Genomic DNA, 14,595 nt, shown 5'->3' with positions numbered 1-14,595 from the left:
ATGGAACTGGTATGGGCATGAACACCATCGATGTGCATGAATCCATCAGTAATTTCTCCAGGACTTTGCAGACTGATTGACAAAAATGTAGCCTGCAAACCTCCAGACAGATGGCTACACTATTCAGAAGTGTCTTGGGACCTCTGGGGGTATCACAGCACCTTGGAAGCCCTGGGGAAAATCACACACAGACCTTCTGGATAATGTTTTCTTTAGCTGCAGAGCCACTCCCTGCCTGCAGAACATCTCCAGCAAGTCCGTGCTTGCTTTCCAAGCAGTAAAGTGCTACAGACTAAAGACACCTTGGGAAAAATGCCTTCTGAGACAACTGATCAACCTTTTCACTTTGCTTTTCATTCTCTTGGAGGCCAGCTGCTGTTGATGCCATTGTTGCTTCATGAACGATGCCTAAATCTGCTTAGTAGTGCAGAACTGAGTTGCAAAATTCGAATTTCCAACAAGTTGCATGCCAAGAAAGATTTCACTAGAGGCTCCTGTAGAGACTTGCCTTTACTAGTATTAGCAAGAAACTGCTTTATCCCTAGGGACACTGAAAATTATCCAGCTACTCCAGGATGGATTTCATGATTGCAAAAGTGGTAATGCTTTCAGATTTTTTTCTTAGAAGTGAAAAGCAGTAGCATTATTTTGCTTCTTTTAGACATTCCAGCTTATGTAAATGCACAGCGTATGTCAAGGAACCTGCAGGGCAGCAGCACAAAGGTAGGATGCTGAGCACTGCCAATGCCCTGCTCTGTCACCAGTACTTGAAGCTGAAGGAAGCCCAGTTAATTTTCAGTTCCCCAGCAAGCTGATACCAAGCCTGGGTTTGTTTTTCTAAGCAAGAACAAACCAAATAAATGAAAACTTAGGCTTCTTCACAACATCTTCATGAGATGAGAGAAGGCTACCTCTCTTCTTACTCTGCATTACCGACAAGGTGAGGAAGAAATCATATTAGCCACGAGTGTCCTTATTAATGGAGCAGGGGAAAGCCAAGGAAGGAGGTGAACAGTACAGTGGGGATCCAGATGAGGCTGTATTTTGGACACAGACACTACTTTCAGTCCTGTCTCAATGGAGGTGAGGGTGTCATTTGAGGGACATGTTTTCACTGGCAATTATGCCTCAAAACATTTATCACTTGTGCTGCAAATGTTCTGAGCTTTGTGAACCCTGTGTGACTCAGCAGACACAAGCATTTGTGATGCCAACAGGTGAACAGAATTTACTTTCTGGGCTTTTTTGGCAGGGGACCGGGCAGAGTGCACAACCCATCAGCTGCATCTCTTGTGTGTTCACCCCATGGTTGTACCGGTGCTGCTGTCAGCAGAGCCCAGGGGACAGAGCAGGGCACGGAGCGGAGCCAGGGCAGCAGCACGGTGGCTCCCCTGGATCAGCTCTCCAAGATCCCAATGTCCAACCCCAGCGTGCCCCCGAGCTGGCGGCAGGAGCAGGGGAGGCTGCCGGGAGAGATCAGCAGATGTGATGCGATGGGAGGGCTCTGCGGCATTAAGTTAAACCTTAACTTCGCTGTGTATTTCCCAAGGGATGGATGCCGGTGACGTTAAGAGGAAACTGTTTCAACACTGACTTTGTGCATTTAAAGATCAGGGGATGCTCACGCTGAGCAGCTCTCGCCTAGCAGGAGAGCAAACATTGAAACCTGATTCACAGAATCAATGGGGTTGGTAAACACCTCTGACATGATCGAGTCCAGCCCATGACCCAACACCACCACGTCAGCTGGACCATGGCACTGAGCGCCACGTCCAGCCTTTCCTTAAACACCTCCAGGACAGCGACTCCACCAGCTCCCTGGGCAGCCCATCCTAGTGTCTAATCACCCCTTCTGTGCAGAAATTCCTCCTAGAGTCCAAAACTCCTCCTTATGTGCAGGCTGCCCGGGGCGCGCAGTACGGCGGGGCTCTGCCGCCCTCAGAGGGCTCGTGAGGCGATCGGATCTTCCCACATCCAATGACCTTTAATGACCTCTGTGGCTCCGGCAACCAGCAGGGGGCGCTGCCCGGGGCGCCGCCGCAGCGCAGGCCGCGCATGCGCGCAGGGCGCGGGGACGCAGGGGAGGCGGCGGTGAGCGGCTGAGGCGGCGGCGGCTGAAGGAGAGCCGAGGTCGAGGCCCCGCGCCAGGCGCTGCCACCCTTCCCGCTCCATGCGCAAGATGCTGCTGGCCGCGCTCTCCCGGGTGCTGCAGGGCCCGGCGGCCGCCGGGAGGACGGTGAGTGCGGGCGGTGAGCGCGGCCGGGGCCGGCCGGGGGTGGTGCGCGGCCCGGCGGGCGCCGTGTGGGGAGGGACGGGGCGGGGGGCGCGGGCGGAGCTCCGGGGACAGCCCGGCACAGGCGGCGGGAGCGGCCCGGAGCGTGGTTCCGGCAGCGCAAGGGAAAAAGGAAAAGAAAAATTAAAGAAGGGCAAAAAAGGAAAGCTTCCCCCCCCCTTCCCCCCCGACTTTGCGTGAAGGTCCCAACTGACAGTCAGATGGGCACCGCGTGCAGGAGCTCGCTTTATAAACGCACGGTGTCGCAGGGCTTGGATCGATGGCTTTTGTGTATATTATGACAGCACAGGTCATGTCCCTCAGAAAGATCTGCTCGGCCTGACTGTGGTTCAGCGTCTGACTGAGCTGCGTGACCTCCCTTTGCTCAGTCAACAGCCACTTTGAACCTCTGCATGAATTTTCTTTCAAAGTTTGTTATTTTTCTGTCATTAGTGTGAGTCATTTTTTGTATTTTATCTTTTTTGTGTGAAAAATCATACTTTTACCACTTCTTCATTCTCCTTATTCCACTGTAATGACTGTGAACGTGAGGAGATACTAACCCTGCTGAAAAAAACTTGTTGGCAAAACCAGAGTTAAAAGGTACTTTTTGGTAACTGGAAATCACCTGCCTTTTTGACATAGAGAGCAGATGTCTTTCTGTACCCCTGTTCTGAGGCAGCTCTGTCACCCAAGCATTCACTGCTTGTGGATGACTGGATCCATGAGAATGGCACAAAGGAGAACATTTCCTGGAAGATTTTCCTATCTGTGTTGGGGCTGCATATCTAGGAGTATTTCCTAATTCACACATAAAATATCTAGATTCAATTTTGCAAATATGGGTGCCTAAAATTAGTCCCTTACTACAAGTACTTGGCCTGCTCTGGGGATACTGCATTTTCCTGGAATGTCAAGCTAGATCTGATACAGATATCTTAATAAAGATGTTTGGATCCTACTGCTTACCAAGTATGTAAATATTTGTCTGGAATTGTTCCTACACCTCTGTAGTGAAGGCATAAATTACCAAATAAATAGAAGTAGACTTAATCCATAGAGCAGTATCTCATCTATGCCTTGAGCATTTTCCAGAGTATACAGATGGATTTCCAGGTATGGAAACTATCACCTGCAGTGTTTTATTCTAGTTGAATAATAGTTTACTGGCTTCTCCTCCCCTGATTGTTTGGTACAGCTACTTACTCTTTTTTTTCTTCCTTTTTTTTTTTCCTTCCAAATGCTGCTAACCTAGGGAGCTGTTAGTGAGGTAAGGCCTCAGTCTTGTCAAACTTTACTTTTGATAGGTGTAGTGGCCACGTATCAGGACTTCTGTTCAGACTCCTCAGTGTTGCTTTTATGTCCTGTTCAGGGCAGGGGATTTAACCAGAGGGCCTCAAGAGATCCCTCCCAACCCGAGCCGTTCCGTGATAGTGCAAATCCCAAATTCTGGATATACTTCCTACTCTAGAAGTAAAATAGCTTTTCTTCACTGATAGTACTTATGTATTGTGGTAAATAGTGTAGAAACTTGGTTTAAATAAAACCTCTAAATACTTAATCTGATAAGGGGGCAGAGTGAGTGGGGGCATTGTTACTGATAAATCAGATATGCAACAGAGTAGGTAACCAGAATTTTCTCCCAATCTTTACACTTGTGTGTCAGACCTTTATTTGGAGATGGTGACCTGGACATTCTCAAAATTTTGATGAAATGTGCCTTCAGCTAAATGTATGTGAATTCCCTGGCTCAAGGAGCTGCTGACATTTTTGTGTAACTCAATTGGCAGTATGTTCTTGCCAGTAAAGGTGTCGTGTGTTCTTATGCTGTGGCCACAGCACATGCATGGACACTGGCCCGTCTGTCTGATGCTGCAGTGAAGCTTTGCTAAAGTCATCTAAAATCACCACCATTCATTAGTCAATAGCCTGTGTTCATTCTTTAAGAATGTGGAACTGTGAATGTGTTTTTAAACATCCTTCTTGTCTCTCCCCACCATGCCACCCTTTCTGTTCTGTGTTTCATGTATCCTCAGGTACCTTCTGTGTTTCCACATAATTTTTAAGTAGTGGCCATGCTGTTACTAAATGATGCTCTCTGTCTTCATTGTTATGGCTTTGAATCCCCCCAATTACTCTTCCTATCGAAAAGAAAGAGTGACAGTAGTTCATATTTCAGATACTTTCTGGGGTTTTTTTTTTGTTTGGTTGGCTTTGGGTTTTTTGTTTTTGGTTTTTTTTCCTATCAAGGCAAAATTCCAGTCAGCACAAAGAGCAATCAAAGTCTGCATTGGCTATCTCTCCTCATATTGTCAGCCTGGTATGTGAAGGGAGAAACAATTATTTTTGTGGTTTTGGTGCTCTTCAGTGTCAAAGTTTTGAAACTTACTGGGTTTATTTTAGATAATAAAGGGTATTACAAGTTTAAATTATTTTCTCTTTTTCTAATCTTAGTTTTAAATACTGGGTTTTAAAGGACTTCAATATATGCATACAGAATAAAAGTTCCCTAATTTTACAAGATATGCCACTGAGTCTAATTCATAAGTTATTTCAGTTTGGGAGTACTTATAGAAATAGTTTGAAAATTCACATACTTTTACTTGATAATTACGTGTAAATATTGCTCATGTTTTGGTTTTGTCTTTTTTTTAAGGCCTCTCGAGTGATGGTAGCATCACGTAACTATGGAGACTTTGCAAGTGAAGCTTCGTTTGAGATTAAGGTAAAGAACACGTAATACTGGCATTCTGTGTGAGCATTTGTTGCAGATCTTAACCTGATGGAGTTGTTCCCATATTTCTTTCAGTTTAAAAAATACGGTTTGAATTTCCAGAACCAAACCCCTCACTATCTGACCTGATTACTAAGTGCATCTGGAAGTGATGTGTTTGGCAGTGTGCAGTAACGTTACTTGTTTCTTAAGAATGTGAAGTTGTGATTTTTTGCAGCTGTGATATTGCAATGCAGCTGTGAGAACAGACTCAGAAGGGAGCTAAAGAACCTTTTGTGTTCTGTTCTTACGTTTCCTTAATGCTTTTAAAGCAATTAGGTGTTTGCAGCTTGTCCCAAACAGGCAGTTGATTAAGGTATGTATGGGTTTTTGAGGAGAAAATATGGCATCCTTTCAATGCTTGATTTGGTGCTACTCAGAAAATGTGTACTATATTCTGCCAGCTTTCCACTGTGGTTGGGTTTTAGGAAAAAAGTGATGTTTCTGTTGGCAATAGCTTCTGTGCTGGTGTTTCATTCAGGAACTGATGAAAGAAAATCTGAAAGAAATAGCTTGGATTGTTTTCCACCCTCTCCCTTTTTGTTTGTGAAGTATGACAAGTGTTTCACAGGTGGAAGGGAAGGAATATATACTTAAATGGAAAGTGTTTTTTGAGTAGATACAAGATTGAATGTTTGGTTCTGTGTTATTTATAAGACTCCAAAGTTTCTGTTGTTCTGTGTACTTTGAAGTAGGGTTGTCTTGAGTAGTGTGCCCAGGTGTTATATCCAATTCATGTAGGTGTCAGTGGATTTGCTCTGGAGAGACTTTTGCATTGAGATAAACTGTCTTTAACCTATATAGAAGTATTTTGGCCATTTAATCTTCACTGACAGAGTAATGTGTTTGGTTTCTTCCACTGAACGTATTGGTTATTTATAGCAGAGGTAGCAGAGGTGAGGCCAGTCTTAGGTCAGATTGTACAAACCGTTTTACAGAAGGAGACTCTCTATCTTTCTTATCTCTTCACTAAGCCTCTGTAGCTCTTACCAAGTATTGGCCTGCAACAACTACGGAAATGTGCTTTTTTCCCATATTTTCTGAGGACTTTAGTTCAGCTTCTGCTTGTAGGAACAGAAATGCTTCATTTTGTGATTGGAAATCTGTCTTTCTTAAAGGCAAGGAGTTTATTTCCCTGAACTTTGAAACAGTGCACAAACCTTACAGTTGTTCTGACCTATGAATTTAAGTTTTGCTTTTTTTAAAAGGAATTGTGCTCTGAGTTTGAAAGTGGCAGATCATAGAAGAATCAAGTAATATTCATAAAAAGGATGAATGATCTTCAGGAAATAACAACTTGTTTAACTTTGCAGAAATGTGACCTCCATCGACTGGAACAGGGGCCGAGCACCACGGTAGTGATGACTCGAGAGGAGGGGCTGCATTACTACAAGATGATGCAGACCATTCGGCGCATGGAGCTCAAGGCTGACCAGCTCTACAAGCAGAAGATCATTCGTGGCTTCTGCCACTTATATGATGGTCAGGTAAGAACTTTTGGCCAGGAGGTCTTATATTGTCTTACGTTACTTAATTTAGCGATTTTTGTAGAGTGGAGAATGTAGAACTGAGTATGTGTATACATTGTAAGAGAAGGAGAGGGACAGAGAGGAGGGAGAAGGGGAGACACAGAGACCGGGAAAGGCACAGTGCAGCGAAAGACCAGCTGAATGTGAAGAATGAGCACATTTGAAGGCCTGCGTTTTCCTCCTCAAATTTTCATTGATGGCTTTTGTTTCTGTATCTCATGGATCATATGCCCACTAAAAAGCAACAGCCAAGAGAAGAAACTTAACGAACTTTTTGAAATTTTGCTGTCTGTCCATTTTATCCCCTGATGCTTTTGAATTGTGGTTGTTGAGATACTTCATTTGTGGGGGGTGGAATTCTTCAGATTTTTGCAGATTCTGGTTCCTCTCCCATGTGCCTTTGCTGGTCAGTCAGGTTGGAATTTAGAGCCCAAGGCCATCGTAGTTCCAGGCATGCCTCCAACCCTTGAGATTTAAGTCAGTCTCCTGTATCTGTGTTCTTCCTGTGACCTGCTGATATTGACGTATGTGGGATGGACAGTGTGCCACAGTGCTGACTGTGACAGCTGTGTATTTTTCTTCATTGCTAAGCTTCCCTGTCCTTTGTAACAGGAGGCTTGCTGTGTGGGGCTCGAGGCTGGCATAAATCCTACAGACCACGTGATAACAGCGTACAGAGCCCACGGCTTTACCTACACCCGAGGAGTGCCTATCCGGGAGATTCTCGCAGAACTTACAGGTTCGTGCTCAGTGAAGTGAGGATTCACTTGCTGCTGTGCTTGTGTCAGTATTCTTTGCTCAAAGTCAATGTCATGATGGTGCAAAAAGTGCACCGGGCCTTCTGAAGCAGTTTAGTGACATAGAATAAGTCAGTGTTTTAATTTTATAATGCAGACACTTTTTAGTGTGAAAAGTAACAAATAAGGAATATTTAAGTGCTGATACTTCTAAATCACAAATTAATAAGATTTTTCTTGAATCCATATGCTGTATTCATTGTGCTGCAGCAGTTTTGAACTTGCTGATGGTAGGCATTTGTTCTAGTGGGACAGGGCATTACCCTCCCTAGGAGAGAGACCTGGATTTTCAGAATTACGGTGATGAAGTCTTAGGAAGGCTGGTTAACACTGCCTATAATGATAAACTGAATGGTTTGGGGAAATATGACTGTAACAAGAATATTAAATGATAATCTAGACAGAGATTTTGTAGAAAGGAGAGATGGCTGTCCACAATAGGGTCGAGGATGGAGCAGAGAAAAAGGATCAGCCTGATGAACTCTTCTGAGATCTGTGAATGATGCCAGAAGTGAAAAATGAGCAAGGCGCTTCAAGGCCTTTGTGCATCACTGGCATAATACAGACTTGATCTGAGAATCTGCATGTTTGAAATGTTCACGTAGGAGAGCATGTTTTGGGGTTAGAGAAGAGGTATGATTTTGTAGACTAAGAATTGTGTATGCTAAGAATGCGTATCAATGATGTGCACAAAAGCCAGAATCTAGTGGATGACTGATTTGCTAAGTGTCACTGGATACTGGTAAGTCAGAAAGTAAATGAGAAGATTGTCATGACTGAAGCCAACTTTTGGCCCTGAAACTACAAATATGAGTGATAATGTGGTGGGCTTTTTCTTTATTTCATTACGCACATAATTTTCTATAACATTAGGCTTGACTTTATTGGGGCTGTTTTAATTGGGAAGAAGTGGCTACAGTACAAAAACTCCCGGAAATTACACTTGGGGAAAGTTCCTAGAGAGAAGTGCTTCTAAAGCCCATTCTTGCAAAGAAAGATTTGGAGTAAAAATGTCAAACTGAACTTGAGTTACAATGACCAGGAAATAACAGAATTTAAAAAATTCTTTGAAGGAGAGGGAAGCAGAGTCACTCAAAATAAGACCAGTGGATAAAATCCTAGAGGAAACAAGCGATAGGCAAGGACTTCTCAAGAGAATTGACAATTGCTTCAGAAATGGATTTGTGTACTAAGTAGAAAATGTAACAAAAAGTGTCATTGGTTAATCAGGAGTTCTTAAATACATTCTAAAATACAAGGAAGGATTGTACAAAAGTGGAGGGAGCTTACTAAAGGTATATTTCACTTAATCATAAAACTATTCTTCTTATATTTAGTCTTTTTTTTTTCCTTTCATCCTTCCTAGCTGGCAGTCTGTAACAGCTCTCATAAAATGAATTCATAAACATATGAAAGCTATGAGAAAGACCGATAATAGAAATTATCCACTATTAAGTAAGAAAGAGGAGTACAAATTCAGAAAGAGACCCACTTCTAAAAATAAAATAAAGGCTAATGCAAAAAAAAAAAAAAACCCAACCAGACAAGCTGTGCTTATTAGAAATAAAATACATTCTCCTGTGGATAGTAACAAGGCAGATGAGAATAGGAAATGGAATGGGCTGATGAGAAATTTTGTGTTCTTAGATGGGCTCTTCTAAATAGGGTTTGATGTAATGCTTCATGGATCACTGGTTATCTTCAAACTACAGCTTGAATAAAGCTGGGCTGGGTGACTTACGTTTATACTGTGGTGGAAGGGGGAGCTGGTAATTGCTGGGGTTTTTTCAGTGTCCTGTTTGTAATTTTTGCTTGTGATTATCGCCCAGTCTAAATTACTGCAACTTATGTGGAACAGCATTCTTATCTTTCTTGCAGAAGCCAACAGTAAAAATATACTTCTTGCAGATTAAATATATGAGACCTTGAATAAAACACCCCAGAGTTATCTGAAAGTGCTTTTGTATAGTAGGACACTGAAACTTCTGGTTGGTTTTAAAAGTTTTTCTTAATCTCATCTGTATTTCCGGAATTATTTTTTCATTATTGTTCTCTTTTTCCCCCCCTTCTCTTGTTTTCTGAGATACTTAACTGTGAACTTGTATGAGCAAGGTCATCAGTCTTAGCTCCACACAAATCCAATGACAAAGATATGGTCTTACTGTTAATATCTTTAGGAATTGATTTAGATGTTCTCATTTGCATAGTATTTTTCCTGCAAAAAATAACTTGCTGTTATTCATGTTTCAGGTCGTAAAGGAGGATGTGCAAAGGGAAAAGGAGGATCAATGCATATGTATACCAAAAACTTCTATGGTGGCAATGGTATTGTTGGTGCTCAGGTATATACATGACTTCTGTTTTCAAACCCAGGCTGAATTTGGCTCAAGTCCTGTTGACAGTGTTTTCTCTCAGTTTTTGTGGTGTATGAACTTGCATGCAGATACCATTGCTCTGTGGCTGTTACGGCTTACTTTGGTGTGCTCACCATTTTGTAAACTGTAGCAAAAACAAATAAAATTGAGAATACAGTTCATGTTTGTAGTTTGGCTGTAATACCAGTTGGAACAGAGGGAAGTGTGTGGGTAAAAACTTGTTTGTTGAGCAGGTCTCTGACAGTCTAAATGTCTCCTTAGACTTCACAAGCTGCCTATCTTCAACTCCTTTAAACGTTGTTCTACAATGTCGTTTTGTCCTGTATTCTGTGGCAGGTTCCTCTTGGAGCTGGGATTGCGCTGGCCTGTCAATACTTCGGTAAAAATGAAATCTGCCTCACCTTGTATGGGGATGGTGCAGCCAATCAGGTAAAGGAGTGTGGCTGGGGGGAATTGATTTTCCTTTTGTGCTCTATGAGCTCTGCCTTTACTCCCAGGAGTGGGAGAACACATTTTGCCCTTCCTGTGTACCTGCAACCCAGGCAACGTCGATGAACTCCATGTAGGTGGCCAGGCACATTGCAGATTTTGGACACTGCCACCTCTTATTTGAGTTGTCTTAGGTGTTTGGGTAGGGACGAATTCCAAGAACTGTGTAGTCCTCAGAGGGGTGATTCAGATGAACAGTTAATTGCTAGGTGCCCTTTACATATCAAGAATGTAGCATGTGCTTGCAGTTTTTAGTCATAGTTTGGACCTGTGTCCTTCCTCACCCCCATTTTGAGCTTGGCCCTTGTCACTGTAGTGGAGGGAAAATGTTTTGGCTCCTTCCTTTTATGAACACTCTGGATACTCAGGGAATAAGTGAGGCTAATGGGTAATTATGTGAACATTGCATGAGTCTTGGGAGGAGGGATTTTACTACTTACCCTCTTTTGTGCACAGCTCACCTAAGTGTGACACCCTGAAATGTCTGTACTGTAAGGACAACTCTGAAAGATGGCAGTGAAGATGACAATGTTGCTGGATGGGAAGGAATGTATAAATTAGGTTTTTTAAAGACAGGAGAGGACAGAGCATTCTTGCAGAGCCATGTACCATTGACATTCCAGACAGTCTCTTCATGTTATAAAGCAGATAAGCAGTTGGTGGTTAAGTGTACCATTGATAGTTTCCCACCTTCAAAGCTTTCAAGGCCCAACTTTTCTCAGTTCATGGTTTTCCCTGAATTTGACTCAGAGCAATAGGGCTGATGCAGTCACTGCAGTCAAACTTTAAAACTTTACTTTGCTGTAGCGGTGTCCTGCCAGGTTAATTAATTGTCAAGTTTTTTATGACTTGCTGGAATACCTGAGTTAACATTGAAGGTTTTGTGCTACCCTAACACAGATACTGATTCAGGCTTAAAAATTAAGTTCTATAAAATACTAATTGAGATTAAAGTTACCTTACATAGTGTAGGTTCTCTTTTATTCCTTCTGAGCTGTAACAAATGGCTGGTTTCAGATCACTTAAAATTTTTAGACCTCTGCAACTGAAGGATTGTCTGTAGAGCCTAATGATTGAAGGCCAAGCTCCCTGATGAGATGTACCCTTACTCTTTTTCTTTCAGGGCCAGATATTTGAAACATACAACATGGCTGCCTTATGGAAGTTGCCTTGTGTTTTTATCTGCGAGAACAATCGGTATGGAATGGGAACATCAGTTGAAAGAGCTGCAGCCAGCACTGACTACTACAAAAGAGGATACTTCATTCCAGGGCTCAGGGTGAGTACAGCTTTTTTTGAGTGGGAATGTATATGCACACACCTTCACAGTGCACACATATGTATTTCTCTTATGTCTGTGTACATTTATGTGAAGCTGAATTCCTATTCTACTTGTGGAAATACTGAGATTGCAAGTTTGGGCGCTGGCACTTTTTTGCGTAATGTGTAGTTTCTCATTACCAGGTGGATGGCATGGATGTTCTCTGTGTCCGAGAAGCAACAAAGTTTGCAGCTGAGTACTGTAGATCTGGAAAAGTAAGTCTGTAACTTGAAATGGCATTCCTTCACTATGGTTGGAATTCTTACAAGCTATTGCTTCATATGTAGTTCCTCAATTTGTATTAACCAAACAATATATTATATTATTTGTACTGTCATTTTTGTCCCATTTCTACCACAGTTACATTCTGTTGTGAAAGGTTTTATTACTGTCAGGCAGTTGGGTTCTTTGTGATTAGTTAGGGGAAGCATCAAGGAATGTAATAATCATTCTCTACAAGAAATGGAAAGTGAAGTAAAAGTTTGGTGAGTCAGTTAGTGTCTGTCACCCAAATATGATAACACTGGTTTTGAAGATTCTTAATACTTCCAGTAACGAAGGTTCTGTGAGAAACAAGTAATTTGAAATATTTTGAATAACAGTAGAATGTCATTGGAAGGGAGGAAAATGTTAATGCTGCTCAATAAGAACATGATAATAAAAGCTTACAGTATCAGGACATGCTTTCATTTGAAAATAATTAGGTTTTATTTTACTGAATGAAATTGCATATGCTACTGTTATATAACTTAAACTGAGAAAAAAACATTAAAATAACTGATCATTGGTGTGATTCATCTTTAGCAAATACTTGCTGCTGTAATGAGTTTGGTCACTGATGGTGGTAACATCCTCTGTACTGTTTTTCATTTTAAGGGTCCTCTTGTGATGGAGTTACAGACATATCGTTACCATGGCCACAGTATGAGTGACCCTGGAATAAGGTACTGTCACATTCTTTCTTCTTTCACTGAAAAGTAGAAATTAGTAAATTAGTAAAATAGTCAAATTTTAAGAGATTAAACTGTGAAATTCAGTGTTTAAATCAGCTGTCAGATGCATTTGAAGGTTATGATGAAATTGCTATGAGCAGCTTGATCACTCATCTTGTTGCTCAGCTGATAATCTGTGGCCATGTAACACACTTGTTTTACTTGCAGAATTAAAAGATGTGGGTTTAGAACAAGCACAAAGTCAGTTAAACTTCTGTGCTCTCTATTAGTGAATTCTCCTTTCAGTGTGATCTTATGGTGTGTCCTAATGAAGCTTTGTCTGAAAAGCAGTATTATTTTCTGGGGTTTTTAAAAGAGGATTAAAATCCTGTAAGGTAAAATTAAAGAGCAGTTTGGATTGTCCAGACAAATAGAACACTTCCTAAAAATACAAACATCCAGGTGCCAGAGAGACTCAGGCATTGCTTCACCTGACAAGCTGAATTTGTCTGCGTGAAGTAGAGATGTATTTCAGCTTTTCACTGGAAACTTGCAATGAATTGGAAGCATGTACATGTCATGTAGCCCCCTCCCTAGGCAGGGAGGGGAAGGAGGAAATATGGCTCCTCAGAGTAATTGTCTCAGGCTGGGTTTGCTCCCCTTTCCCTTGAGTTTGCAGCTACTTCTGCTCAGTTGGCATTTACAGATCTACAGAAAGTTCTGGTTGTTGCTGTGCCATCCTTCAAGTGATGAATGTTCTGTGTTTTCATTGCATCCCTGACAACTCTTTGGACACACCTTATTCTGTAAGTGTGTTGTGTCCAGAACCTACCTCTGCTCCAGGGTTGATGTCTTTACCTGTCTTGGTCTTAGCTATCGTACTAGAGAAGAAATTCAGGAAGTGAGAAGCAAGAGTGATCCCATTACTTTGCTGAAGGACAGAATGGTCAACAACAACCTTGCTAGTGTTGAAGAACTAAAGGTATGGTTTTAGTTACCCTGTAAGAAAGCATTTGAGCAGTCACACACTGATAACCTCTAGAAAGCACATCACAGGGCAGTGTGCAGTGCTCCTGCTTTGAAGTTTCGTAAAGTTTACTTTATCATTCTTAGAGGTGAAGGTGAAATTTTGTTGCAGACCAGTTACTGAAGCTGTGTTCTGCTGGAAAGGCCTTTTGATTTTGGGTGCTGACTAAGGCTGTGGGTGTCATTTGCTAACAGGTAGAAATCAAAATTACCTGGGCTTTCTTGACTCCCAGTAAAGGGGTGAGTCTTGGAGGAAAGAAAAGTTACCAGTAGTCAAGAATCCTAGTGAAGAAGTCAGGAAGCCTCCAAGCAATTGTTGTCAACTCTATTTAAAAAATAAAAAATAATGGCACTGACCCAGAGGCTCAGTGGGCTCATGTTCCTCTATCAGTAAGATACTGGTACTACCCAAAATACTGCAGTGTAGTAGGGAGTGAGTTTTTATAGGTTTTTAATTTTATATTTCTAGTTACTGTTAACTAATTCTAACTGATACTTAATCATAGCTTTTAAATTCAAAATTATGATGCTTTTTCTGAGCTGTCTTCTAATAAGCATCCATTTTTGGTTTAGGAAATTGATGTGGCAATAAGGAAGGAGATTGAGGAAGCTGCTCAGTTTGCTACCACTGACCCAGAGCCTTCATTGGAAGAACTGGGTCACCACATCTACTTCAATGAGCCACCCTTTGAAGTGCGTGGGCCAAACCAGTGGATAAAGTACAAGTCTGTCAGCTAAAGGCCTTTTTGTTGGTGTAACTTATTCATAAGAATAAGTGAATGCATTTACAGGAACTATGATAAACAACTCTTAAGCTTATTTAAAAGCTCTTTCAAAAGAGGAAATGTGTAAGGAAATCCATCTATGGAATTTCTTAAACATGCTGAATGTTGTTTCAGAACAAGCTAAATTAAGAGAAAGTGGTTTATTTAAAGTGCTATATATTTGCATTACTGACTTTCTTTGGATTGCTGTATGTGTTACGTACAGTGTAAGAAGAAAAATAAAAATTAAACTTTACCAACCTTTATCTAATGGTCTGTTTGCTTTCTTTTCTTCATGAACTCTTTCCCAGAAAACC

At 41.7% G+C, this 14,595-nt stretch overlaps 1 protein-coding gene across 1 annotated transcript; it reads left to right on the top strand.

The window, feature by feature from the left end:
* The first annotated feature begins 2,049 nt into the window (after positions 1 to 2,049).
* Positions 2,050 to 14,544, top strand: PDHA1 (pyruvate dehydrogenase E1 subunit alpha 1). The gene is made up of 11 exons (XM_085051075.1): positions 2,050 to 2,236; positions 4,929 to 4,997; positions 6,359 to 6,532; positions 7,187 to 7,313; positions 9,622 to 9,713; positions 10,083 to 10,175; positions 11,359 to 11,514; positions 11,700 to 11,771; positions 12,433 to 12,500; positions 13,362 to 13,470; positions 14,088 to 14,544. The coding sequence occupies exons 1-11, from the start codon at positions 2,171 to 2,173 to the stop codon at positions 14,250 to 14,252; spliced, it is 1,191 nt and encodes a 396-aa protein (XP_084907201.1). The 5' UTR covers positions 2,050 to 2,170; the 3' UTR covers positions 14,253 to 14,544.
* The last annotated feature ends 51 nt before the right edge of the window (positions 14,545 to 14,595 follow it).

The sequence above is a fragment of the Lichenostomus cassidix genome, chromosome 1, assembly GCF_008360975.1.
Source record: "Lichenostomus cassidix isolate B80296 chromosome 1, HeHo_3.0, whole genome shotgun sequence".
Classification (NCBI taxonomy): domain Eukaryota; kingdom Metazoa; phylum Chordata; class Aves; order Passeriformes; family Meliphagidae; genus Lichenostomus; species Lichenostomus cassidix.
Note: the sequence above shows the minus strand (reverse complement) of the source record. Positions and strands in the feature narration are given on the sequence as shown.